General features: G+C 39.2%; 1 protein-coding gene across 1 annotated transcript; it reads right to left on the minus strand.

Moving 5' to 3' along the window:
- Window positions 1–9,280: 9,280 nt before the first annotated feature.
- On the minus strand, window positions 9,281–10,282 carry LOC149187117 (uncharacterized). Its single transcript, XM_089409557.1, has one exon. The coding sequence runs from the start codon at window positions 10,280–10,282 to the stop codon at window positions 9,281–9,283; it is 1,002 nt and encodes a 333-aa protein (XP_089265683.1).
- Between the last annotated feature and the right edge of the window lie 17,278 nt (window positions 10,283–27,560).

The following is a 27,560-nucleotide window of genomic DNA, read 5'->3' on the forward strand; positions in this document are numbered from 1 at the left end:
TTTATATATCGATTTCCAAATCCTGCGCGCACATATTGTGAATGCAATATTCTTATTCATTCTATGCTTGTTTGTCATATGAGAAGATATAATGAGGATGAGTTGCATCGAATCCTGCATTCTGAGACCTTACCTGCAACGGAATCTTGCATTTTGAGTGTTAGCTCTGCTACAAACTTCAGTGTTTGAGGGTCAAATTTGGATCTGGTGGTGGGTTTATGCCGAAAAGGAGCTTGCAGCAGTCATTCCCCTTCTTCTCCTTCGGTTTCTTCATACCCCATAGCCCCGCCTTCTCTGTTTCTTTTTCTCCGAAACCTCTTTGTTCCCTGTTCAAACACTCTATTCCACCTTTACTTCGCTGTGAAAGCCTATGTTATTTCGGCCCTGAGCGCTAATTCTGAATCTCCATATGACTCGGCGCTTTCGTATAGTCCTCTGCCTTGATCCCCACCGTCGATCGCATCACGATTCGACGGTCTCCGCTATTTTATTCGCATGCTAAACCCTGTTCGTATCCCTACCATTGATTACATTCACTGCGAGATCTAATGGTGATCGCGCCTCCCGCTTTCATTAATCACCCACGCGTTAACTCGTGATCGTGGTGGTTTTGTTCACGTCCCATCGGCCACGTGTCGTGGAAAGACTGGATCGCTGGCCATTGTACGTATACCACCGAACCCCGGTAGGCGGTGCGGGGAATACCGCTTACCGCCTACCCATACGTCTCTCGCGCGTTATCGCCCGCGCACTTTCGCCTCCCGATGACCGTCGGATCCGCCGCGTCCAGATCCAACGGCCCTCATCTTTCCATCCATATTTCCTCCCGATAGCTCCTTCCGATTTGATCTCCGCCGTTCATCTGTTGGATCCGACGGCCATTATTTGTTCTCGTCCTGTGTACGCCTCCGCTATACTGTCTGTACCACTCCCGACTGCTCTCTGCTGCCAAAGAATGAAGGCGATCACCTACCTGTACTTGGCGCAGTTATTCCTCAGTGATTGCATTTAACAGAAAGCATGGCCGAGGAAGGAGAGGACAACCTTGAGCAGATAAGCGCAGTTATTAGTTATGGAGCTTCTATCAGTTAGCACTCCGCCTGCTCAAACAAGGACAACAGAGTATCTAAAAAGGGCAATTTTGTTCATTAAAGCACACAGTTTGTAGCAGAGACCCATATTAGATTGTAAATGTGGTTGGTGGTTCATTATGACCCCTCCACACATAGCCTAGCAAAATATCTTTGTAATAGAACTCTATATATACCCAGAACATAGATGTAATCAGGGTTGATGGATATTGTATTGATGTCAGGTTCAAATTCTGGAGACTGTAACTACTGTGATACCTGCAACGTCTGGTCTTCATTTTTAGCTAATACAAGCTTCTTTTGCTGTTAATTGCTCACTTTCCACTTCTTCTTTGTTCCAGGCTGTGCCTGTTATGTGTTGTTCGTGTGCTCTTGATGTTTAGCATTAGAGGGGCTGTCATCCCACCTCTGTGTTAGAATCTAGTTAGTATTATTGAATATGCATGTAGGTTTCTGTTGTTTTAATGCCAGAGAGCTGTCATCCTGTCTGTGCATTAGGAAATAGATTTACAGACCTTTTTAACTAGTTGCAGCCGGCCATCACATGGTCTTGTGCATCTGCTGGTGTGGTCAGTATTCTCCATCTTCACCTGTTCCTCAAACTGTGAGTAATTGGTGGTCTAAAGCCTTGTAGTCTGGGGGTGTTCACCCATATCTGGGGTTAAGCATAGTAGAAGTGGTTATCTGGCTTGAATATGCATCATTTCTTCCATTCATCCACCATTTTTCAACATTTTTGTTGAGTTTGTAATGTTCCCGAGCATCTCTGAGATACAACCTAGGAGAGTTTCTTGGGGTGATAACATTAATTGGCACCATTGCTGGGGAGAGGAGGTTGAAGCTCAGCTTCCTTGGGAAAACAACACAATTCCAGATTTTGATGATAGACAAGGTCTGGGCACATCTCTGGTTGTAATCATCTATCTGGCAACTCCACTGGAGGAAGACCAACCTTTGGCGACTCCACATCGCAGTCTTGGCTCAGTTTGTGAGGCATGCTTGGAGAAATCTTCAGAAATCACTAGCTAAACCAGTGCCTGATCCTGAGAAGATCATTAAGCAGAAGAAAGTATCATAGAAAGGAGCATCAGGACCAAGTAAGCCTTAGAAATTCCATGTATCTCTGCTAGTGAAAGTCACCTTCAGAGATTCATAAAGCTCCTTAGTCATTCATCTCCCTTTCGGATTCCAGTTCAAATAAAGAAGCACCATGCTGTCCATCATAGTCCTCTATCTCTGTCATCCTTTTCATTGATTTATATCACTCAGTCTACTAGTATCCTTCCACTTACTGCAGTCATGGCAGGCCAGCAAGCTCTCACAAAGATAGAAAGAATAGTTGCTGCCAGGTATGGACCCCTGGTTTTGCCTGTTCCTTTAAATCCCATGTCTGTAGGAGATTATCAAGAATGTATGGCTAAGTTTACTGGTGCAGAAGGAGTAACAGCTGAAGATCATTTAGAGCCCTTTTATAGCTATGCTGATAACTTGGAGATTAATGAAGAGGATGTCTAGATGAGGGTTTTTGTCCAAAGCTTATATGGGGAGGCTAGAAAATGGTTTAGAGAATTAACCCCTAGGTCTATTGCAAACATTGAGGCCCTAGATGATGTATTCCTAAAGCACTGGGGGGAGAATAAAGATCTACTCTATTATCATAGTGAATTTGGGAACTTGCAGAGAGAAGATAGTGAGCCGCTGTCTGATTTCAACATCATATTCAATCATATGTACAACAGAATTCCAACTAAAGTAAGACCCACCCCTGCTTCTGCTATGATCACTTATGCCCATGCCTTTGATTCTCAGTTCTGCCTACTATTAAAAGAAAGGAGATGTGCTTCTCTGGCTGATATGAAAAATGCAACCTTTGAGGTAGAAGCAAACATCATTGCTGCAGAAAGAATCGAAGGTGAAGCTGAAAGTAGAAGACAGGGAGGGGAATCCTCATCATCCTATGAGCCTGAGATCGATGAATTAGACAGGATGATAGAATTATTAGCCTCTGAAGTTTCCAAACTAAAAGCTAAGCAATATTCTAAAGAAGCAGGAGCTCCTTGTTCCTTTGCTCTTTCGAAGCCATATCCATATAAAGAAGCACATGAACAATTGTAGATTTTGCAGAGAAGCAGAGATGCAAACGAAGATCAAAGGGTGAAGACCCTTTGTCAGAATATAGTCATGGAAGAAGAGAAGCCTGAAGAAGACGAGGAGGTCCATGGTTTGGAAGACAAGGGCAGTGCCCCCTTCTTAACCAGAGCTGCATATGAAGAAGCATTATCCAAAGGCACTGCTCAACAATTTGTTGTAGCTGCAGAACAACAAGTTGACCAGCAGAAGTAGCCAACATTAGGTCCCACCATCCTCCAAGAACCTGTGCCCAAAGCCAGCTCATCTTCACATGGCTATGCAGATCTGCAAATTAGCCAGCCTGCTATCATCCCCAGCCCAGTGATCAAAAAGGGAGAGGAAAGCTCCCCATCATCTTATGTTTCTCTGTCTGCTCAAGTGACAATCCCTCGAAGTTTCCCCCTGAACTCTGAAGCAGGCCATAATTCAAAGCCCAAGGCTGATACTGATCATCTCAGTCTTGATGTTCTGAAACCTGCTCAGGTGGCCTCCACACAACATGAAAGGGCAGCTTACCAGATGACAGAGGAAGAGGATGCACAGTTTTGGGACTCCTCCTTGAATGAGGACTGTTCTAAGAAAGATGCACGAGCAGTTGATGTCTCTGTGTCCCCTACACAAGAATACATTGGTTCATCATTCATATTAGTTGTGCAGACCACAAATAGCACAGAGAAGTACACAACAAACATGGTTATTCAGTAGGTATACAAAGGCTCCCATGATAAACATCCAAGGAGGAGAGCATACAGAAGGGAGATGAAATTTGATCCATATCTACCTATTAAGCTCAAATGTCCTAAACTGTTTGAGGTAGATGATCAAATAAACCTAGTTTTGCTGATCTATGATGAACCAGCCGAGAAGAGGAGAAACAATTTTGATGGCCCCTCAATTGGCCAGTTTTTGAATATTTATGTTGTTTAAGGTCCTCAAGCCTTAATTATTGTAAAAAGTTTCATCTTCAGGTTTTAGTGTAAACTAGGTTTGACTCCATGCCCAATGGATACTAGGCAATGTTTTTTAAGCTGGGTTTTGTATGAAGGCATTGGTCTGCAGTTCTTGAGACCTCACAGGGAGGATCTCATCCCCAGAAGGAGCCAGTGTTAGCTCTGTTACAAACTTCAGCGTTTGAGGGTCAAATTCGGATCTAGTGGTGGGTTTATGCCGAAAAGGAGCTTGCAGCAGTCATTCCCCTTCTTCTCCTTCAGTTTCTTCATACCCCATAGCCCCGCCTTCTCTGTTTCTTTGTCTCCGAAACCTCTTTGTTCCCTGTTCAAACACTCTATTCCACCTTTACTTCGCTACGAAATCCTATGTTATTTCGGCCCTGAGTGCTAATTCTGAATCTCCATATGACTCGGCGCTTTCGTATAGTCCTCCGCCTTGCTCCCCACCATCGATCGCATCATGACCCGATGGTCTCTGCTATGTTATTCGCACGCTAAACCTTGTTCGTATCCCTGCCGTTGATTACATTCACCACGAGATCTAACGGTGATCACGCCTCCCGCTTTCGTTAACTGCCCGCGTGTTAACTCGCAATCGTGGTGGTTTTGTTCACGTCCCATCGGCCACGTGTCGCGGAAAGACTGGATCGCTAGCCATTGTACGTATACCACTGAGCCCCGATAGGCGGTGCGGGGAATACCGCTTACCGCCTACCCGTACGTCTCTCGTGTGTTATCGCCTGCACACTTTCGCCTCCCGATGACCGTCGGATCCGTCGCGTCCAGATCCAACGGCCCTCATCTTTCCATCCATATTTCCTCCCGATAGCTCCTTCCGATTTGATCTTAGCCGTTCATCAGTTGGATCTGACGGCCATTATTTGTTCTCGTCCTGTGTACGCCCCCGCCATACTGTCTATCCCATTCTCGACTGCTCTCTGCTGCCAAAGAATGAAGGTGATCACCTACCTGTACCTGGCGCAGTTATTCCTCAGCGATCGCATTTAACAGAAAGCATGGCCGAGGAGGGAGAGGATAGCCTTGAGCAAATAAACACAGTTATTAGTTATGGAGCTTCTATCAGTCAACACTCCGCCTGCTCAGACAAGGACAACAGAGTATCTAAAAAGGTCAATTTTGTTCATTAAAGCACACAGTTTGCAGCAGAGACCCATATTATATTGTAAATGTGGTTGGTGGTTCATTATGACCCCTCCACACATAGCCTAGCAAAATATCTTTGTAATAGAATCTATATATACCCAGAACACAGATGTAATCAGGGTTGATGGATATTGTATTGATGTAAGGTTCAAATTCTGGAGACTGTAACTACTGTGATACCTGCAGTGTCTGGTCTTCATTTTTAGCTAATACAAGTTTCTTTTATTGTTAATTTCTCACTTTCCACTTCTTCTTTGTTCCAAGCTGTGCCTGTTAAGCGTTGTTCATGTGATCTTGATGTTTAGCATTAGAGGGGCTGTCATCCCACCTCTGTGTTAGAATCTAGTTAGTATTATTGAATATGTATGCAGGTTTCTGTTGTTTTAATGCCAGAGAGCTGTCATCCTGTTTGTACATTAAGAAATAGATTTACAGACCTTTTAACTGGTTGCAACCAGCCATCACATGGTCTTGTGCATCTGTTGGTGTGGTCAGTATTCTCCATCTTCACATGTTCCTCAAACTGTGAGTAATTGGTGGTCTAAATCCTTGTAGTCTGGTGTTAACCATAGTAGAAGTGGTTATCTGGCTTGAATATGCATCATTTCTTCCATTCATCCACCATTTTCCAACATTTTTGTTGAGTTTGTAATGTTCCCGAGCATCTCTGAGATACACCCTAGGAGAGTTTCTTGGGGTGATACACTGAGACCTTACCTTCAATGGATAAGCATCGCAGTGCCACAAGTGAACACCACTATTTTCTTAGCCAAGTTTTATGGGTCTGTTGCGCTGACGAATCTATTTAGCAATGACCTGTGCGTTTGAGATCTGGTATTTTTCTCATATTAACAAAATTTTATCTAATCTATCCAAATTTTATTGTTACATCCAAAGCTCGCTAAATGGTATAGTTGAAACAAAACCTAGTCTAATATGTAGTTGCAAGTTGCAAATTTGTATTGGTTTTGTATTCTCATATGCATCTCCAAATTCAAAGCAACATTTCTCTTCAACAATATCACTACAAACCTCAGAAAACATCTCCTAGTGTTACATGCCAGCGTTATTGTAGACCTTGTGCTAGTTGCCAAAGTTCTACGAGGTCCTGAAATTGAAATATTTTCCTTCTAGTGGTATTACAACTGTATCCGAAGCTTTTACAACTGTATCTAAAGCTTTTAGACTTAAAACTCAAACGGACAGTGAGCAACTGTATTTGAACCTTTTATACATAAAACTCAAAGGGATAGTGAGTACATGGATATTGGGAAAAAGAATGAGGCGCAACAGTAAAGGGAGAGCATATGCCCGACAAAATTGGAGGTAAGGTTCTCTATTTCTGGCCTCAAATTCATTTATTCCCCTCAAACAGTTCCAATCTGCACCCTATGTAGCCTACTGGAGAAAAACAGGAGAAAACGACAGGAGAAAAAGGAAGTGTACAAGAAGTTGGGGCACTTCAAGTTCCTATCATACCTATCATGGCAGAAGAAGTCCACGAGGAAGACAATGTTTAGACTATCCAACCCTAGAATGTTTTATACCATTGTCGACGGAGAATGGTGATTCAAACAACATCTTTCTTCGTTAGCACCTTAGCTGGCTTGCTTTCTGTGTCTCGGTTCCACATAACTGCGGAGTCCACCATAAAGAAAGGGGTACTTTGGGAGCATGCTCCACGTATGATTGTTCATGATCTTTGAAACTTATCAAGTGAGGAATCTGCACATCCAAGCATAGAAAATTGACCGAGATAAAGCTACAGTAGCAGAGCCAATTCAAGCTTGAGCTTCCCATGACCAGAGTTCCAAATTCCCTTTTCAGGGTTCCATATCTAATAGCAGACCTAGTTCCAGGTTAAGTTTACCCACTGGCATCCTTCGTTGGAGAGCTAGTTGCTTCGCAAGTTGAACTGTAACCACCAAGAGAAAAGAGAAAAGCAGCAGCGTTGAGACAGATCCTGATTCAATTGACTGAAGAAAAGCCTATCCACTTGAAGAAGCCGCCTGAATCCTATCCACCTGGGCTTCTTCAGCTTATCCACCTGAAGAAGACTGAAGAACAAGAAAAGTGAAGGCCGCCGAACATTAGGTGAAACTGGAACTATAACATTAGGCCCGGGCTTCTTCAGCCTATCCACTAGTGAAGGCCGTCGAACATTAGGTGAAACTGGAACTATAACATTAGGTGAAACTAGAACTATAGGTGGCAATGCATGGTGTGCAGGTGGAAGGTGGCAATGCATGGTGTGCAGGTGGAAGGTGGCAATGCATGGTGTGCAATGGAAGTTATAAGGTAGAGCAATGCATGGTGTGCAGGTGGAAGGTGGTAATGCATGGTGTGTAGTGGAAGTTATAAGGTAGAGCAATGCATGGTGTGCAGGTGGCAGAGCCAAGTTATATGGCATAGCCAATTATCCAAACAAGTATAACATATAACATAACATTTAACACTGGAGACTAATGTTAGTATTAGTCTACGCTGTGAACTTATACGATTAATAAAACACCTTTAAAATGCATATAATATATGGTTCGCCTCTGTTTGCCTCGGGAAGAGGCCAAATAAGAGGGTGAAACCATATGTGATTAAAAATTTTAATTATAAGTGATAAGGAAAGGTAACAAGCAGCTCAACAAGCAACTCAATTAATGTTTAACATCGCGATATAAATTACTATAGTCCCAGCCTAGCCTGCGGCAGGGACTAATAAGACATAGTTAAACTAACAGTAACAAACACTCATTACAAAGAATGCAGTTTGAAGGTGATACATAGAGTAAACAGTGGATTGTTAATAATTAAATTCTTGAAGTTTTGAATCTTAGTAGCGAGAAATCAACACATAGTTCATGCATATCAATACGAACAACTAATCTATTCCTATTCTTCAGAATAGTCATCGTTAGAGATTTCACGTAACGTGGGCCATGGTTTTTCATGTTCTTCTTCGCAATCTTCTTCAATGTCAATCTGACTTTAATGAAATCGAGAAAAATCGAGAGAGTCAGAGGGGCATAGTTATTTCTGACTGTCAAGAGAGGTTAATTTTATTTTGACTTCTCTTAACTATTATATTCTGAAATATTTTTCGAATTTGTAATAGAAATAAGTTTAGGAGAAGCTTTACATTTTTTGATATATATTTAAAAATGACATTAGTTTTAAAATCAGATACTAAAATATTTTTAAAATTTACAATAAACACAAGTTCAAAGAAACCTTGCATCTTCTGATGTATACTTAAAAATGACATCAACTTTGGAATCAGATGTAACCAAGGGATGTATGAGACCTATGAGAACCATATCCCCCGCACCAAGTCGAACACCTTGAAGAGTTAATAGGCTTTAATATCAATATTACCCTATTACCATTTTATTTTATAGAGGCGCTTTTTATTTTTAACTTCAGAAGCTATTCATTGAGGAGTTCTCATGGCTTGGAGAAGGCATATCTCTTCGAATTTCTCATCATTCTTAGATATTTAAATAAGTTTAGATTTAAAAGCTATATTGGGCTAATTTTTCAAAAAAATAAAAGAAAAGATAATGTAAATGATGTGCCATATTTATATTTAAAAATGAACTTTCAGCCCGTTCTCTTCCTCTTTAATCTTTCATGACATTGTTCATGAAAGTATTTGGGAGTGTATTTCAAGAAAGTTAATTTCGGAATGTATTTAAGAAATAATTTTATATGCTATGTATTTGTAAATACTAAATACTAAAAAAAAATTGTGTTTTAGAGATATTTTTATATGTTATGTATTTGTAAATACTAAAAAAGAATGTATTATGTATTTGTAAATACTAATAAAAAATTGTATTTTAGAGAAAAGTGCAACTAATTACATGATGCGCTGAGCATATTCTGTGAGAGAACCAAACTTCATACAGAGTGGTGAGGCCAATGAATGCAAATTTGCCTGCTGTAGCTTGGTTAAGGCAGAGGATGAAGCGAGCAGGGTCCTCCATTGAGAATAAAGTTTTCTTGAGGCAGCAGACAACCTTTGTTTACCAAAGAGTCAGTTTGCTTGTTTAAATCCCGCAAAATGTGGTAAGAATAAACTCTGTCAAAATCTTTCAAACTGTTTCGGATTTGCTGTAGAGTTTTGTTTAATGAAGGATTATAAAAATGGTCTTCAGAGTTTAAAAGTTTAATCAAAAGCTCTGAGTCTCCGAAAATTTGTATTATTTTATATCCGAGCTCCTTCGCAATCTGGCAAGCTTTTAAAAGACTGTAACTCTCTGCTTGGTTGTTCGAGCTAGTGCCTAGGCCCCAACTGAAACCGGTTTCACTCGATCTGTCCGGGGAAAGAATCAAGCCCCCTGCACCTACAATTCCTGGATTCCCCTTGGACGCTCCATCGAAGAAAATCATGGCTTTTGAGGTCCCCTGCCACCACATGTGAAAGTCACCTTCTGTGAGTCGCAAGCGCCAAGTAGGAGCGTTCAACGGTTTGCTGACTGATTCTTTCCTCTCACCGGTCGAGCAGGATCCCAGCCACGCAGAAGCTTCTGGAGGTAAAGAGGAGGCGGAAGCAGATTTACCTGCAGATTCCAGCAAGAGGGCTTTCACTTTGGCCACCACTACCACTAGATTCGGAAGCCTGTTGTTGAAGACACAGTCATTTCTAGCCAACCACACTTTCCACCAAAGGCATTTTGGAATAGCTTGCCAGATGTTGTTCCAGGCTGTGTTTTTGGATTTTTTCTCAGGATTTCGGTTTGTCCAGGAGATGTACAGAGAAACAACAGATGTCTGAGAGGGGGAAGGAGCACGGAGGCCATGAAGGACCAAATTCCATACTGCTTGAGTGAAATCGCAGTCAACCAATAAGTGATCGGAAGTTTCAGCAGCAGAGTTGCATAAGCAGCATCTAAAGGGGCTGTGGAACCCTCTTTTATTCAGATTTTCACCTGTTAATGCCTTTTTATGCATGAGTAACCAAGTGAAGAAATTCACCTTTGGTAGGCTAAAGGGGGACCAAACTGATTTCCAGAGCGTCGGTGTCAGAGAAGGGGCATGAGGAGATTGTAAAGAGGAGAATCCTTGAGTTGCTGTGTAATTTCCTATTCTTCCCCACCCCCATTTGTCCTTGGATGAGCGGTGTACTGGGGTGAGGCCGGAGAGAGCTGTAAGCAACAAGTTTTTTGAGCGAGAAGAGGTTCTGGGACCTCTAGAAAAGTCCATCCTGCCCAATTCCCTTTGCTATCCCAAGAGCAGATGTCTGCAAGTCGAAGGAGACCTTTGTTCACTAACCAAATATTTATCTCGTTTAAGGAATTTAAGGAGGCCAAAGGGGCATTCCCTTGAATAGTATCCTCCCACAATAAGGTTCTCAGGCCATTGCCCGAGATTCTGTATAAATGTTGCTGTAAGTGATCGATGCCTCTTCTGCTTAAGTTCCAAATTGCTGTTCCTGAAGGAGTAGATGCTGTTGTGAGGTTTCTCAAGGAGCCTCCCTTTAGGTATTTCATCCAAAGAAGCTTGCTGACAGGATGCTTTTTGTCTACATACAGCTGCCAAATGATTTTTCCACCTAAAGCCAAATTTTCCAGGCCTGGATCTCGAATCTGTAACCCACCTTCCTGAAATGGTCTTTTAAGGATATCCCATCTTACCAGATGTAACTTGCTCTGATTGCCCTTACCCCCGTTCCATAGAAAGTCCTGGAGGAGCTTGGAGATCTGTTCCGTGATAGACTTGGGCGCTAGCAGGAGGGAAGAATGGAAGATGGGAAGGGCGGAGAGGACTGCCTTTATCAAAACCAGCTTCCTAGCCTTTGTTAGCCAATGACCTCCCAAAGATACTATTTTTGCTTTTATCTTGCTTATTACTTCGAGCCAGAGGGAAGGAGGGCTTGGTCCCAAGGTTAAGGGAAGGCCTAGATATTTGATCTTTTCCCATTTGTCATACCTAGAGAATCCCAAGGAGCAAGCTATTCGAAGGATAGACGGATGATCTACATTCCAACCGTAGACATCACTTTTTCTTTTGTTGATCAAGGCTCCTGAAATTAAGCAGAAATGTTGAAGAATTTCATTTAAAGCCCTAGTTATCTTAATTGAGGCCCCTCCCAGGAGGAGAGAGTCATCTGCAAAGAGGGCATGATTTATAGGATCCACACCTCTTGCTGCCTTAATGCTTGAGATAGAGCCTGCTTCCTTTTCAATTGTTAGCTTTCTGCTTAGGGATTCTACCAACAGGATATAAAGAAAGGGTGATAGAGGGCACCCTTGTCGGAGCCCTCTTGTAGCTTGGAAAAAACCAGCAGGCCTGCCATTGACCAGGAGCGCTATCCAAGGCCTATATGTGCAGTCTTTTATCAAGTTGACAAACTCAACACTAAAACCAAAAGAGAGAAGGATTTTGTAGAGGGATGAGAGTTTAACCTGGTCGAAAGCATTTGACATATCCAACTTGATGAGCATGCCTTTTTCCTTCCGAATGTGACTAGAGTGGAGGGCTTCTTGCACTTGGATCACATTGTTTATGAGGTGCCTTCCTTTGACAAACCCACCCTGGAGAGGGGAAATCAGCTTCCCTAACAGAGGCTTGAGTCTATTGGCTAAGAGTTTGGCGAGAATATTGTATCAGGCATTGCAGAGCGAGATAGGCCGGAACCTGTCAAAAGTCTATGGGTTAAATTCTTTCGGTATTAAAGCGAGGAAGGTGGAGTTGGCATAACCTCCCACTTTGGATTTCTTTTGGAATGATTTTATCATTCGGAGAAGATCGAATTTTATTACATTCCAGCAAACTCTGTAAAAATGGATGGAGAAGCCATCTGGCCCGGGGGCTTTATCCGACTCCATTGACCATATGACTTCCACTATCTCTTTTTAAGTAAAAGGCTTCAATAAACCAACATTTAAATCTATAGTGAAAAGTGAAGGGATGTTTGACAAAAAATCAGCAGCCAACACATCATCAAAAGTACCATCCTCCTGAAACAGTTGCTAAAAATGAGATGTGGCAGCCTGTTTTAAAAGAGGGTGACCTTTGATGACTTCCCCCTCCCTGGTGGATATTTTCGAGATGTGATTCCGAGAGAGATGAGCTTTGCATTGTCTGTGAAAGAATGAAGTGTTTCTATCTCCAGCTTGCAGCCAGAGGTTGCGAGACTTGAGGCGCCAATACTCCTCTTCCTGGCGAAAGGAGAGAAAAGAGTTGAACTGGGCATTCTGTTCGATGACCAGCTGAGCTTTGGTGGTTTTAGTTTCTTCCATGCCTAACTGGATCTCGGCTAAAGTCTGCACAATCTTTTGTCTATTGCTCGTTGGAGTGGTGAGGGGTTTTTTTGCCCAGCTTTTTAAGGCATACTTAGTGTACTTAAGTTTCTGCTCCCACACAAAGCTGGGGGATCCTTCAACTGGTTGTGACCAAGCTTGAGCCACTATGTCCATAAAGCCCTCTCTCGCTACCCAAAGAGGACTAAATCTAAATGGAATAGGGCCTAAGTCTTCCTCTTTTTCTAGCAGCAGAGAGATGGGGTTATGGTCTAATGTTATCTTAGGCAGAATTTTTGAAGAGATTAAATGCTTCCCCTCCATCAATGAAATTTGAACTAGAAACCGGTCTAGATGAGCAGCAATGTTGGCATTACCTACTCTATTGTTGGTCCAGGTATAACGACCTTTCTTAGGTTTGAAGTCAAGGAGGTCCCAAGCAAGAATCAGAGACTCCATCGAATCATGAAAGGGATCTTTACCTCGAACTCCACCTTTTTTCTCTTTCGGATCTAAAGTGATGTTAAGATCCCCCGCTAGTATGATGTTTGGGGGAGTGTAGATTTCTAGGAAATCTGAGAGAGAATTCCAGCAGTCCTTCTTTTCCAAGAAATTAACTAGGACATAAAGATTGAAAAGAGCCAAAGAAATCTTACTTGAAAGATGTTGAAGTTCTGTGTATATCCAGTGTTGGGTTGCGAAAGAGCTTTTCAGCTGAAACGTATCCTCTGACCATAAGGTTGCAAGACCCCCTGAAGTACCTCGAGCGCTGACCGCTTTGCCTGCGTTCTTCTTCCACTTGATTCGACTTAAGGATAGAAGAGCATCCTATTCTATCTTTGTCTCTTGGAGCAGGAGGATATCTGAGGGTTCCATTCTTGATAGATCTTTAACTGCTTCTGCTTTCAATGGGTTCCCCAAACCCCTGCAATTCCAAGAGACAATCTGCATTATTTATCGGAGTAAGAAGGAGTAGGGCCTCCCTTTGGGGGTCTAGCCCTCGTGTTCCTGCCTAATGACATTTTGATTGTAGACTGACTGCCCTGCATCTTTAATCTCTCTGCCTCTTCTTCTCTGATCTCCTTACAAGACTTCCTTCCTGCCTTTTTGGTGGATCGCTCAAAAGAGTCTTCTTCAGAAGAACCAGAGCTGTCTATCGGCTTTTTCTTTTTGATCATTTCTGCATAAGAGGGTGGGGATATGGTGCCTGCTGGAGAGCCATAGGTTTCTTGCGGGGTTGCATCTATGCAAGGGATTTCTGAAGTGGCTGTTCCAGTTTGTTCCTGTGATCCCGAGTTTATTTCAGCCTCTGTAATCTGGTCAATATGCTATTGCACCTCACCCTCTTTAAGAACAGGTGGGGTCTGATCTTTTGGAGGGTTTAGAACAACAAAAGGATTTGTTGAAGCGGTGTCATTTGTTGTGGAATGAGCTTCAGGTAGTCTCTTCCCAACAGTTGATCATCCGATCCCTGTATTCCCTCCTTTCCATTTCACTCTGTTGGCCTACTTGGATGTGCCCGCTTTTTGGGCTTGTGTCGACAATTTTCCCTTCTCTTTTTCAGATTCTTCCTCAGATTTCTTCTTACAGTTTCAAGCAAAATGGCCATAGCCGTGGCAATGTCGGCACTTGAAAGGGAGTTGTTCATAGTTGAGTTCCTGTATGTGAGACGAGCTAGCTACGGTTAGCTTGATTTCCTCGGGCAACCCTATCTCCAAGTCGACTTCAATGCAAATTCTGGTACACGAATATTGTTCTCTCCTTTTAACCCTATCGATGTATTTGCCTAGTTTGTTTCCGATGGTTTCCATAGATTTCAAATTCCAACAATGAAGAGGGAGGTGGGGTAACCTTACCTAGATAGGAACGACTAAAGGAATATCCTGGGAAGGATCAAAGTTCGACGTCCATTTATTTAGATAGAGCCCCTGAGGGCCCATGAAATATGGACTGTTTCAGAAAATGAGATCTCGATCTTCAGCTGAGTCGAAAACAAAAACATAATAGCCTCTACCTACCAGATGATTTCATATTCTTTCAGAGACGAAGGGCCTCCAATTTCACTGGACACAACCATCGATAGCTTTGTGAGGGGGTCAGAGGCCCGTAAATTGTCCAATGATCCCGTGTTCTGCTAGGTTTAGCGTAGTCTGGCACGGGCGTTTCACAGACAATTCAACGGAGGGGATGGATTCAAATTTCTTTACAAACTTTTGCAGGTTCGGATTAGCTTTCCTCTTGCCACAGGAGGCAACCAGCCGCTTGAAAGCGTCGATCTCAGGAGGTAGAGGAGGGGGAGGCCCCCTCCGGTGTCCATGGGGGCAGAACCCTGTAACAATATCGGAAACCCCGATTACCAGATCTCGAAAGCTCCACCATCCTTCCACTTGAGCGAGCCTTTTTCAAAATCCAACCCCTTAGTGCAAATTTTTCGACATCTTTTTCATTTTAAGTAATGTATTCATAAGTAGTTTTTTTAATAAATTGACATTAAAATAATTTATTTATAATTCGTATTCTTTACATTAAAATATTTTTTAGTTATTAGTATGTTTTCTAATTATTATTATATTTTTTAGTTATTAGTATGTTTTCTAATTATTATTATATTTCTAGATAAACATTCCTCTCACATCTAAAAGTATAAAACACATACACACATATTTTTTTTTTTTTTATTAATATTTTAATTACAGATCTTCCACATACTTTGAATTAGAAAACCCACCCCCTCTATTTGTAAATAGATTTAATGTTGAAACATTTTATTCAACATGCATATTTAAATATTTTATTTATTAGCATGTTTTTTGATTATTAACATATTTCTAGATAAACATTCTTCTCATATCTGAAAGTATAAAACACATACACATAATTACTTTTATTTATTTATTAATATTATAATTAAAGATCTCCCTCATACCTTGAATTAGAAAACCCACCCCCTCTCTTTGTATAAATAGATTTAATGGTGAAACATTTTATTCAACATGTATATTTAAATATTTTATTTATAATTTATATTGATTTTTTTCTTCAATATTACATATTAAGAATGTGACCTGTTGAAAATATAATTTTTTTTTGAATTTCAAATACTTTATTTTTATTTTTATTTTTTATTATTTAAAATTATATAAATTTATTTTACTATGAACATTAAATATTTTATTTATAGTTAACACTAAAATATTTGTTATTTATCTATCTATTTATTTATATAAAAGAAATGCCCCTTACTAAGAAATAAAAAGAATTTAACATCTCTTTTTATATTGCATTGTAATAACAATAATAATTTTTTTATTATGATATGTTATATATTGCATTGTAATAACAATAATAATTTTTTTATTATGATATGTTAATTACCTATTGAATAATGAATAAATTAGCTATCAATTATGATACGTTAATTACCTATTGAATAATGAATAAATTACATATCAATTAAAAATTATAATTGAACTATATATAATTTTTTTTATTTTCATTTTTTTACCTATGGAATAATGAATAAATTACATATCAATTAAAAATTATAATTGAATTATATATAATTTTTTTATTATTATTTTTTAATAGGTTAATATAAACATTATTTTTAATGTAAAATTATTATTTTTAATATATTAATATAAATTTTATTTTTAAATATAAATTTATGAAAAAACAATCTCTATAACTCTTTTTAGATTAAAATAATTAGCCCCATTTTATAAACAATATTAAAAAAATTTAAACCCAAAACACAATGTAAAATTGAGAAACGAATCATGCCCTCTGCAATATACATTATGATAATGATAACCATAGTGTGCTATGTAATGCTGTTATAACGAACATATTTCGGATAGTTTTGCAGTTAATATCCAAAGCTGTGGAGCCATCGATTCTGAGACAGAATACACCAACTTTTACAGTATAGTCAGAATCGTTTTAGCTCCCAAATGGTTATAGAACTTTTACATATATCAATATCATGATAAGTAGGTATATTTTGACTATCTCCCCAATGTTTATAAATATGTACATTTTGATTATTTTCCAACTTTTACATATATCAATATAGTAAATATATATATTTTAGAATAAAATTATAATTTAATTATCAGATAAATGGTAGAATTTAATATTTATTAAATGTTTTTTAATATTCTTAATAGTATATATAAATCAATTTTATTTTAGAATATTTTTAATAGTAAAAACAACTCAAATATTAAGATTAGATTTAATGATTTTTTTTTTCTTTTAATTAGATTGATTAATTAAAAAATGTCATATAAAATGAGATATGTTTTTTCAGACATATGATATTGATAAGTCCTAATATTGTAAGAAAATGTATTTACAAATTAAAAATCTCCATAATAAAAAACTGATAAATCTCCATAAATAAAAATCTTATTTCATATGTATATTTAACTTATACATTATTTCCATTATTTCTTTCTAATAATAATAATAATAATAATAAAACTAATCTTTTAATTTTTAATTCTTTTATAATTAATAATAATATTAATTTAAAATAAAATTAAAAGTACATAAAATATATTATAAAATAAATACCCAAATAATATATATATAAATTTTTTTTTCACATATTAAAATGAATGTTCTCAATATTCTCTTACCGGTGATTTGAATGAGATGTCAAAGAAGTCAGACTACCAAGCTTGAGCGTATGTGCAATTATAGCTTTTACAAGAAGACTCGGCTATAAACGGTTACAAAACTCTATGAGGAATCCGGGATCGATACTTGTGCATTAGAAAAGATAGATACATGAATAAGATTCAAGTGGTGGTTAGATATTAGTTTTAAAGAAATATAAAAGAAATATATTAGTAATTGTATTAAATATTGTAAAATATAAATTTAAGAAGAATTATAATTTTTAAAAATTGAAGATAGAAATTAGTAAACAAAATGTCATTTAATTTAAAAGATAAAGAGAAAAAGAGACTCGGACAAAATTCTACGAGGAATCCGGCATGGATACTTGTGCATTATAAGAGATAGATGCATGAATAAGATTCAATGGGTGGTTAGACATTAGTTTTAAAGAAATATAAAAGAGATATATTAGCAATTGCACTAGATGTTGCAAAGAAAACGCCCTAAGACATAAACTTAAGAACAATTATGATATATAAAAATTGAAGATAGAAATTAGTAAACAAAATGTCATTCAAACCTAGAAGATAAAGAGAAATCACTTACATTATGCCAAATTGATAGATTCTATAACATTTCCAACATAGATTGCTTCTTAGTCTTCGAAGATGTTCTTTCCACTTCTAATAAAAAATATTTGGGGAAGAATCAAATTAAATCGTTTTCATATTAGATATTGAAATCATCATGATACTTAAGAAATATGGGAAGATAATACCTTCTCACTCAATATATATGAAATCATAGACAATTTTATTTTTTCAGTTTATTTATTTATTTATAATTAACAAATTTATATGAAATCATTAATATTAATTTATTAAAAAAAAACAATTTTATTTATAAATTTATTAAAATATATTAATAATATTAAAGATTTGTTTTTTTCACTACAATTATTCTAAATAATAAAACTTTATTAAATTTATTTTAAAATGTGATAAAAATATAATATAGCTTAGTAAGTGTAAATTAAAAAATCTATTTATAGTTATTTAATTTTAAATAATATAATTATTTGAATAAAATATAATTAAAAAATAATTTTCTATTGAGAGGTACTAAGGTGAAGTTTTATGGTAGCAACCATGAGCTTTCTTTTATTCAACATGATATTTTGCGAGATTTGGCTATGTATGTAGCATCAAATTTTGTTTCAAGTAGAAGATGGCGATTATCTAAATGCCTTCAAATTTTCTTTTTCTAGTTGGTGAAGATTGCTTCACTGTTTTGGGGATCACCATGAAATGTTGCATCATGTAGTGATTTTAGAATAGAACATCATTCACATTTCAGAAACTATGTTAAACCACTAATATCCATAGAGTTGTTAGAAAAGATAAAAGTCTCATTGGAGAGAGTAAGAATTCAATTTTATATGTGAATGGTAGGATGCAATCTCACAAAGAAATTAGAGATAATGATATGCATTCATCATGGGAAAATATGCATGGTTGGAAGAGAAAAATAAATCTCTTTAAGCTAAGTGCATTTCTCTTTATCAAATGGTTGTAAATATAGTAAAAATTCTTAATTTTCTATCAAATGTGAGATTATTTATTGGATTAGTTGTTGAGGAAATTAAAAAAGAAGAATTTTCTCAACAACAACATGACAATGTATAAATGTCCCTTATGGACTAGGAATTCTAAGTTTATAAGAGTTAAGAGGAAGCAACATAGTAAAAATTCCTAATTTGCTATCAAATGTGAGATTATTTATTGGATTAGTTGTTGAGGAAATTAAAAAAGAAGAAATTTCCCAACAACAACATGACAATGTATAAATGTTGCTTATGGACTAGGACTTCCAAGTCTATAAGAGTTAAGAGGAAGCCAAATAAGTCTCAAATATGTATGCAGTGGTTCCAATGGCTATAATAACTACCTTTGGCCAATCACATCAAAGCCAACTTATTGCTTTTGGCACGAAAGTTGACTAGAAATGGTTTTGTTCCATAAGTGATTAATGTGTGATTTTTCATCTACGTAACAATTTGACAATTAACCAACCATTTACTGCCTTTAATGTCTGAGATGCAATTCTTTGGTGTTGTTAAGTGTCTATCTCAAATATGTATGCAATGGTTATGACTGTGATAATTCCTACCTTTGGCTAATACATCAAAGCCACCCTTATTTCCATTGGGATAAAAGTGTACTGGAAATGGTTCTGGGTCATAAGCGATTAATGTGTGATTTTTCATGTGCATAATAATTTGATTGGCAATTTTCCACCTTATATGTCCTTTGTGGAATTCAATTATTCTAAGTTCCACTAAAATCACTTGCAAATTCATTTGTCAAATTTGAGATTTCTTAAAAATACAAAACCAAAAAATAGCTAAAATCATCTAACTAGAAACCCTATTTTATTGTTTCTAAATAATTGATCTCAATATTTTTTTTGCATTAGTTTCTAAAGTCAGATGGTTCCATTTTGTTTACATTTTATGGTAATGTTAACATGGCTCCATTTTTGTTTACATGATAGGCCAATGCCACATGGAAATATGAGGTTGGTAACTTACCACAAGTGTCCACTCAATGCTCTTTGTGTGATCAAGTTGGACACATCAAAAGTGGTAGAAGAAACAAAAGTGTGAAGGGTGGCAGAAGCACTAAACAATTCACATACTAGGCAAAGCACACTATTTTCATGATCACCAAAGAAATCTAGACTTATTAATATCAAAACTATATTCATGATCACTAAAAAGCTTGAGACTTATATCAACCTAGAAAGTTGTTGTGGAGACTTAAGGTTTTATTAGTAGGGTTGATCATTCTTGTAACAAAATTGAATAATATTCCTTCTAATGTCTGAAATGGTGAGTCTATGGAGTTTGTATTTCATTTATCGCTTGACTTGTATGAGAAATATCTATGCTAAGGAAAAGTCAATTGGTAGTTACAAATAGCTATGAATCTCATGAGTTGTACATGTTTTCATAATGTAATTTTGAAAGTGAATCCCCCAATGTACTAAGTCAATCCAACAATGGACTATAAGATTTAGACTAACATGGCTAATAAGGTGCATTCTAAAGCTGAGCTTAATGATATTAAGGATAAAATCAAGTCATCTAAAGTGAAGTTCCATGCTAAGGCAAAACAACTCAGAGATCAATTTGTTTTTTTTTATAGCATTAGAACTAATTTAAGTTTGATTTTTGATACATTATTATATGTGAACATGTATATAAAAAGATTTCATCTCACTTTTCTTAAGACAAATATAAAAAAATAAAATTTTATTTTATTTGTATTAAGATTCATTACAAATATTTTTTATAATGTCACTCATGCATTATGTTAGGGTCCCACCCTAACCCCCTTATTTATGTAATGGGATCATGTCATAGTCAAGATTCAATAAAGCCCATATTAATAATTGTAAGTGGTTAATCCACAATTAATGACGGAACCATAGTTAGTTGCAAATGGGCCGTAGCATTAGATAGATGGTATTAATAAAACCCATGGTATTGGCCCGTGGTATTGCATGTATGAGTCATATATAAAGGATAGAGACTCCCTGCGAGGAGCATCGTGTCTTATTTTGTAGTCGAGCTTTGCTCTACTGGAGGTTGCCCCCTCGAAGAGGCAAGTGAACATTACTCTCTGAATAATAAAATCATTGCTATTCTGTGTTCTGGGTATCTTTTCTTCGCATATTCTGTATTTGGGTATCATTTGCAGGTTAAGAGCATAACAAGTGGTATCAGAGCACTTTCCAGGGCCGGTGGGATCTCCATTTCTTAGCAAATTTTTTTTTGGCTAGAGACGTGTTCCGGCGTCTTTAAACCACGGGATCTGTCATTGAGCGCATAAACTTACGGATTTGGGGAGGCATGCACGCAGGAAATACAAGAGGTGGTCACGTTTGTTGGACTCCCTTGTAACCCCTATGGGTACCCCTTCGAGTAGTAGCGCATTAGACAGAACCGCACACGGACTGTCTTCCACGTACCCTCTGGGTATATCGGAAGCCCCCTAGGCTCCCTTGAAACCTCGCCATAGATAAACCGTCGGCCATCTTGCGGCTATAGTACACCAAGAACAGCACTCGGAGAGATTACTCGCCCGTACGATAGGGTAGTCGGGTTGTACGGCTAAGGGTACGGTCGATCCTCCTTAGTTAGAGCCCTGAAACATTGGGCCGAGTACTACTGCCAGACCCTTATGTATATTGCGATCTGTAGCACCTGACACTCCTCAAGACCATAGTTCCATTTTCTATCGGGGGATCACACATCATCTCTTCCAGATCCGCTTGTGAAAAGGAGTGCAGCAGCAGCAGACATCAGTCCCGCAGTCTCGAGTTCGCAGATCAGCCATTCCAATCTATTAGATCCATCAGATCCGTAGAAGCAGTCCGTTCTGCCGCCCAGAGCTATCAGATCCGCCATTCAGATCTCTCAGATCCACCAGATCGGAGTCGTTGTGAAGGGTTCCTATACCGGGGTATAATTTTCACAGGACTTTTGGCCGCATTGACGTTTTGAGGATTTGGCCACTGCAGTATTGATAAGGAAGGAGTAAAACTCCGTTAGGAGTTAAAAAAAAAAAGAAAAAAGTCTGAGATCTTTTGGGGCGCTTATTGGTGATCTAGCCCATCAGAATCAGGACGACGAGCTGAGCACGGTGGTACCATTCACTTCTTAGTGAATTTTTTTTTAGGTGGTCCCAATTTTCAAAAAAATCAGGTTGGTGTATGGTAGAAACTAGAGCTGAAGTGATGGCCAATGAAAGGATGGACAAACTTGAAGAATCAGTGCAATCCCTCCACATTCAGCTTAGCAGACTATGTAGCATGGTCGAGAAAATAGTCCTGAAGGGCAAGGAGCAAGCCCACGAGGAGATGTATAATGGCAATGAACACAATGAGGGTGAGTCTACCCACTCTCCTCACATCTGGCACACCCACCAACAACCCAGTCAGCGACCTCCCAAGTTGGATATGCATAAATTTGACGGTTCTCACCCGTCGGCATGGATAGCACAAATGGAGCAGTATTTCAAACTGAATCACATCTTCGATGATGAGACTCAGCTTATGTTGGGGAGCATGTACTTGGACAATGAAAGGTGGCAATGGTGGGAATGGCATCAACATTGCACTGGACCTTTTAGGACTTGGACCAAATTCACCAAAGCTCTTCAAGACCGCTTTGACCAGGAATCATCTTTTTTGGGTCATCTTACTAAGCTCCGACAGACTGGTACAGTGGATGAATATATTACAGATTTTGAAGCCTTAACCTTCCGCACTTGGGGTCTCTCAGATGTGTTCTACACGGAATGTTTTATCAGTGGTCTTGAAGAAGCTATCAATGCCCAAGTCCTACTGCACCACCCTCCCACATGGACAGAGGCTTGCAAGGTAGCTCGTAACGTGGAACGTGCATTAGCAACCCAATACAGTCGCCCAAATTTCTCCACTAAAGGTCGCCCCCCACAGGCTCACAACACGACTCAAACACTTAAGGTCCAAAAGGTGTCACCTGCAGAAATGGCCGAAAGAAGAAAGCAAGGCCTATGTTACTACTGTGATGAAAAATACTCCCCAGGTCATAAATGCAAGGAGCCCAATTTTTTTCAAATTGATGCCACTGACTACAGCTCTACAGAGGAAGATCCACCAGTGGAGGAACATGAGCCGCTAGAAGAAGACAACCAAAAGGACAATGTCTCTGACGAACCAATTATTTCGTTGCATGCTTTGGCAGGAATTTCTTCCCCTCAAACTCTCAAAATCAGAGGTTTTATTAAACATCGCCCAGTAGTAGTCTTGATTGATAGTGGAAGTACACATAATTTCATCCATCAAAAAGTCGCAGAAGCAGTGCATTGTTTTGTACGAGCAATTTCTAACTTCCAAGTTCAAATTGTGGATGGAGGGATAATGAAATGTGAAGGCCGCTGTGAAATTGTCAAACTTCAAATGGGGGATTATCAGTTGAAAACCCACATGTTTGCCATACACATGGGGGGTTGCGACATTGTCCTCGGCGCTGAATGGCTCCGCACTCTTGGGCGAATCACAACGGATTTCCAGGAGTTATATATGAGTTTTAAGTAGAACAACTACACACATACCCTCCGTGGACTCCAAGCGGGAGCCCCCTCTATCATCAGCTCGCATAGGATGGAAAAATTGTTAAAAAAGGGCAATCATGGAGTTGTAGCTCAATTTAATGCGATCCAGGCAGTCGAAACCAAGCCTCTGCCAATTCATCCTGAGATGCAACAGATTTTAAATAACCATCTGCCGGTCTTTGACAAGCCTCATGAGCTTCCACCCTCGCGAGGGGAACATGATCATAGCATCACCTTGGTTCCAGGGGCCCAACCCCCAAATGTGTGCCCATACAGATATCCGTTCACCCAAAATAATGAAATAGAAAAAATCATCAAGGAACTTTTGGAAGCAGGTGTCATTCGTCCCAGCATTAGTCCTTATTCATCCCCAGTGGTCATGGTGCTCAAGAAAGATGGGGAGTGGCGGATGTGTCCCGACTTCAGGGCCCTCAATAAGTTGACAGTCAAAGATAAATTTCCCATCCCGGTGGTTGATGATTTGCTGGATGAACTCAATGGGGCTCAATTCTTCACTAAGCTGGATCTTCGCTCAGGCTACCACCAAATTCGCATGAAGGAAGTCGACATCCCCAAGACTGCTTTCAGAACTCATGAAGGCCATTATGAATTCCTGGTCATGCCATTTGGTCTTTGTAATGCCCCCTCTACTTTTCAGAGCCTTATGAACCACATTCTCAAACCATATCTCAGGAAATTTGTCCTTGTCTTCTTCGATGACATCCTCATCTATAGTTGCACTTGGGCCGCACATCTTCAGCATGTAGATCTACTCTTGCAATTGCTCCACAAGCATAAATTATTTGTCAAGATGTCCAAGTGTTCGTTTGGCATGGCAGAAGTAGAGTATTTGGGCCACATTGTGGGGCGTGAAGGTGTCAAGGTGGACCCCAAAAAGATCCAGGCAATGCAGGAATGGCCTCAACCTAAGACCTTGAAGAGCTTGAGAGGATTTTTGGGTCTCACAGGCTATTATCGTAAATTTGTCCGCAACTATGGTCGCATAGCGAAGCCCCTCACCCAACTCCTAAAGAAAAATTCATTCTTCTGGAATGAGGAAGCACAACAGGCCTTTACAGCTCTAAAAAATGCCATGTGTTCCACTCCAGTCTTAGCACTACCTGACTTCACCAAATCTTTTGTCATTGAATGTGATTCTTCGGGTACAGGTATTGGGGCGGTCTTAATGCAGGAAGGGCGACCGTTGGCCTTCACAAGCCAACAACTCAGTGGGAGGAATCTGGGCCAATCAACCTACGAGAAGGAAATGATGGCCATCTTACATGCAGTCGAGACCTGGCGACCTTACTTATTGGGGCGACGTTTCCAAATCCGCACAGATCATCACAGTCTTAAATATTTTTTGGAGCAACGCCTATCCTCCCCACAACAAAATAAATGGCTAGCCAAAATGCTGGGATATGATTATGAGATCATTTACAAGAAAGGGAAAGACAATAGTGTAGCAGATGCATTATCTCGCCAATTTGAGGAGGAAAGTACTCTGCTAGCAATTTCCCTCCTCATTCCAGAATGGATTGAAGAGGCTCGCAGGGAATGGTTTTCACACTCCGGGCTCTCCCAACTCATTTCTCAATTGCAGGTCGATCCAAATTCCACCAAGGGCTACTCGTGGCAGGATGATATTCTTCGCTACAAGGATAGAGTCGTAATATCACCAACATCCACCCTCAAAAGTCTCATTTTGGCAGAATTGCACTCATCTCCCATTGCAGGACATTCGGGCTTTCAGAAGACATATGCTCGCACTAGAAGATCATTTTTTTGGACATACATGAAAAAGGACATCCTTACTTTCGTAGTAGAATGCGATGTCTGTCAATGCCACAAAGGGGAAACCGTCAACACACCAGGCACATTACAACCATTGCCCATTCTGGCATCAATTTGGACGGAGGTTTCTATGGATTTCATTACAGGTCTTCCAAAGTCAGGGAACAAGTCAGTCATCATGGTGGTTGTGGACCGGCTGTCGAAGTATGCTCATTTCTGCGCCCTACCCCACCCGTTTACACCAACTTTGGTTGCTCAATATTTCATGGATCAGATCTTCAAATTGCATGGCATGCCCACTTCTATTGTGTCCGACCGCGACCTGATCTTCACCAGTAATTTTTGGCAGGAACTCTTCAGAATACAAGGCACTCAACTAAAACTCAGTACTTCCTATCATCCGCAAACAGATGGTCAAACTGAAGCCGTCAACAAATGTCTAGAAACCTACCTTAGGTGTTTCACTTTAGAAAAGCAACACCTTTGGGTACAGTGGTTACCTCTGGCTGAATGGTGGTATAACACCAACTATCGTGCCACCACCAAAATGACTCCCTATGAAGCAGTATATGGTCAACTCCCGCCTTCACCTACTTTTTATCTCAAGGGATGCTCAAAAGTACAAGCAGTGGATCAACTCCTACAACACCGCGCAACCATGCTCGCCCATCTTCGAGAGAATCTTCATCAAGCTCAGAACCGCATGAAGCAACAGGTAGACCAGCATCGCTCAGAGTGCCAATTTCAAGAAGGGGATCAGGTCTTTTTACGGCTACAACCATATAACCAAACATCACTCAAAGACAAGGGGTGTCAGAAACTCTCTCCCAAATTCTACGGACCATATCAAGTACTTCAGCGCATTGGAGAAGTGGCCTACAAGTTGGCCTTGCCACCTACTGCAAAAATCCATCCAGTTTTCCATGTCTCATGCCTCAAGAAAGTGATTGGGAACAATTACAGAATTCAGACCAGTCTACCTGAATTGGACGAAGAAGGGTCCATCTGGCTTCAACCCGAACAGGTCCTAGACACACGAGACAAGCAACTGCGTGGCTGCATGATTAAGGAAGTCCTTGTCAAATGGAAAGACACCTCTCCGAAAGATGCAACTTGGGAACCAGCCACTATTCTTCAGCAGTTTCCGCAGCTTCAGCCTTGAGGACAAGGCTAGTCTTAAGGGGGAGGGCATGTTAGGGTCCCACCCTAACCCCCTTATTTATGTAATGGGATCACGTCATAGTCAAGAGTCAATAAAGCCCATATTAATAATTGTAAGTGGTTAATCCGAAATTAATGAAGGAACCACAGTTAGTTGCAAATGGGCCGTAGTATTAGATAGATGGTATTAATAAAACCCACAGTATTGGCCCGTGGTATTGCATGTATGAGTCATATATAAAGGATAGAGACTCCCTGCGAGGAGCATCATGTCTTATTTTGTAGTCGAGCTCTGCTCTATTGGAGGTTGCCCCCTCGAAGAGGCAAGTGAACATTACTCTCTGAATAATAAAATCATTGCTATTCTGTGTTCTGGGTATCTTTTCTTCGCATATTCTGTATTTGGGTATCATTTTGCAGGTTAAGAGCATAACACATTATGATATAATATATTTGACATACATAAAATATTCACTATTTTAAGGTGAATTCTTCATCGATTAAAGGAAAAGAGCTCATGGAACTGTCTTAATGACAGTTGATGAAGTGCATATGGGAAAAAGAGAGAGGGAGGTAAAGACGATGAGGGAAGAAGTTAGTGAGAGAGAGAAACAAATATGTAAATGGAAATAGAGAGATAAAGAGTGTTGAATATAAATTAGTCACAATAGTATAAACAACAATTTCATCTGTACCTCCCATAGGGCATGTTATCTCAAAATCAGGCCCTGGAAGGCTGCAAACTAGGAAGACTTCAAGTAACTATTTCAAACCTACTTTAGGCTGAGGCTTAGCCTCCTCAACCTGAGAGGGCTCTCTCTGGATGGGTTAATGATTTTGATTAAGATAAGATGGCTAACTCTTTGTGAAATAACTGAGACAAATATGGATGCTGGAAAAACATTAAACAAGTTTCCATTGGGCCTATGGAGTCAACAAGATCTTAATAAACAATGATCTTGACTTTACATAGAAGTCAGGGCATTCAACATTTGAATATTCAGAACACAACTCATATGGAACCATAGTTTATAAATGCATACAGGAAATCAGAGCACAATCAGTGAATTCTGAGTGATTATATATTTATACAACTGTAAAAAATTAAGGAAAAGACAAGATCACACATTCTGAACATAGAAATCCTTCATGAATCCTGAGAAGTAAAGCCAAATTATATTACTGAAACTCTGTCTTTACATAAGCCAAATACAATGCTCTGTCATAAAGTTTTCCAACCCTCAT

Source organism: Pinus tabuliformis, chromosome 3_1 (assembly GCF_031772625.1).
Source record: "Pinus tabuliformis cultivar Carrire ecotype Pingquan chromosome 3_1, CPIR1, whole genome shotgun sequence".
Lineage (NCBI taxonomy): Eukaryota > Viridiplantae > Streptophyta > Pinopsida > Pinales > Pinaceae > Pinus > Pinus tabuliformis.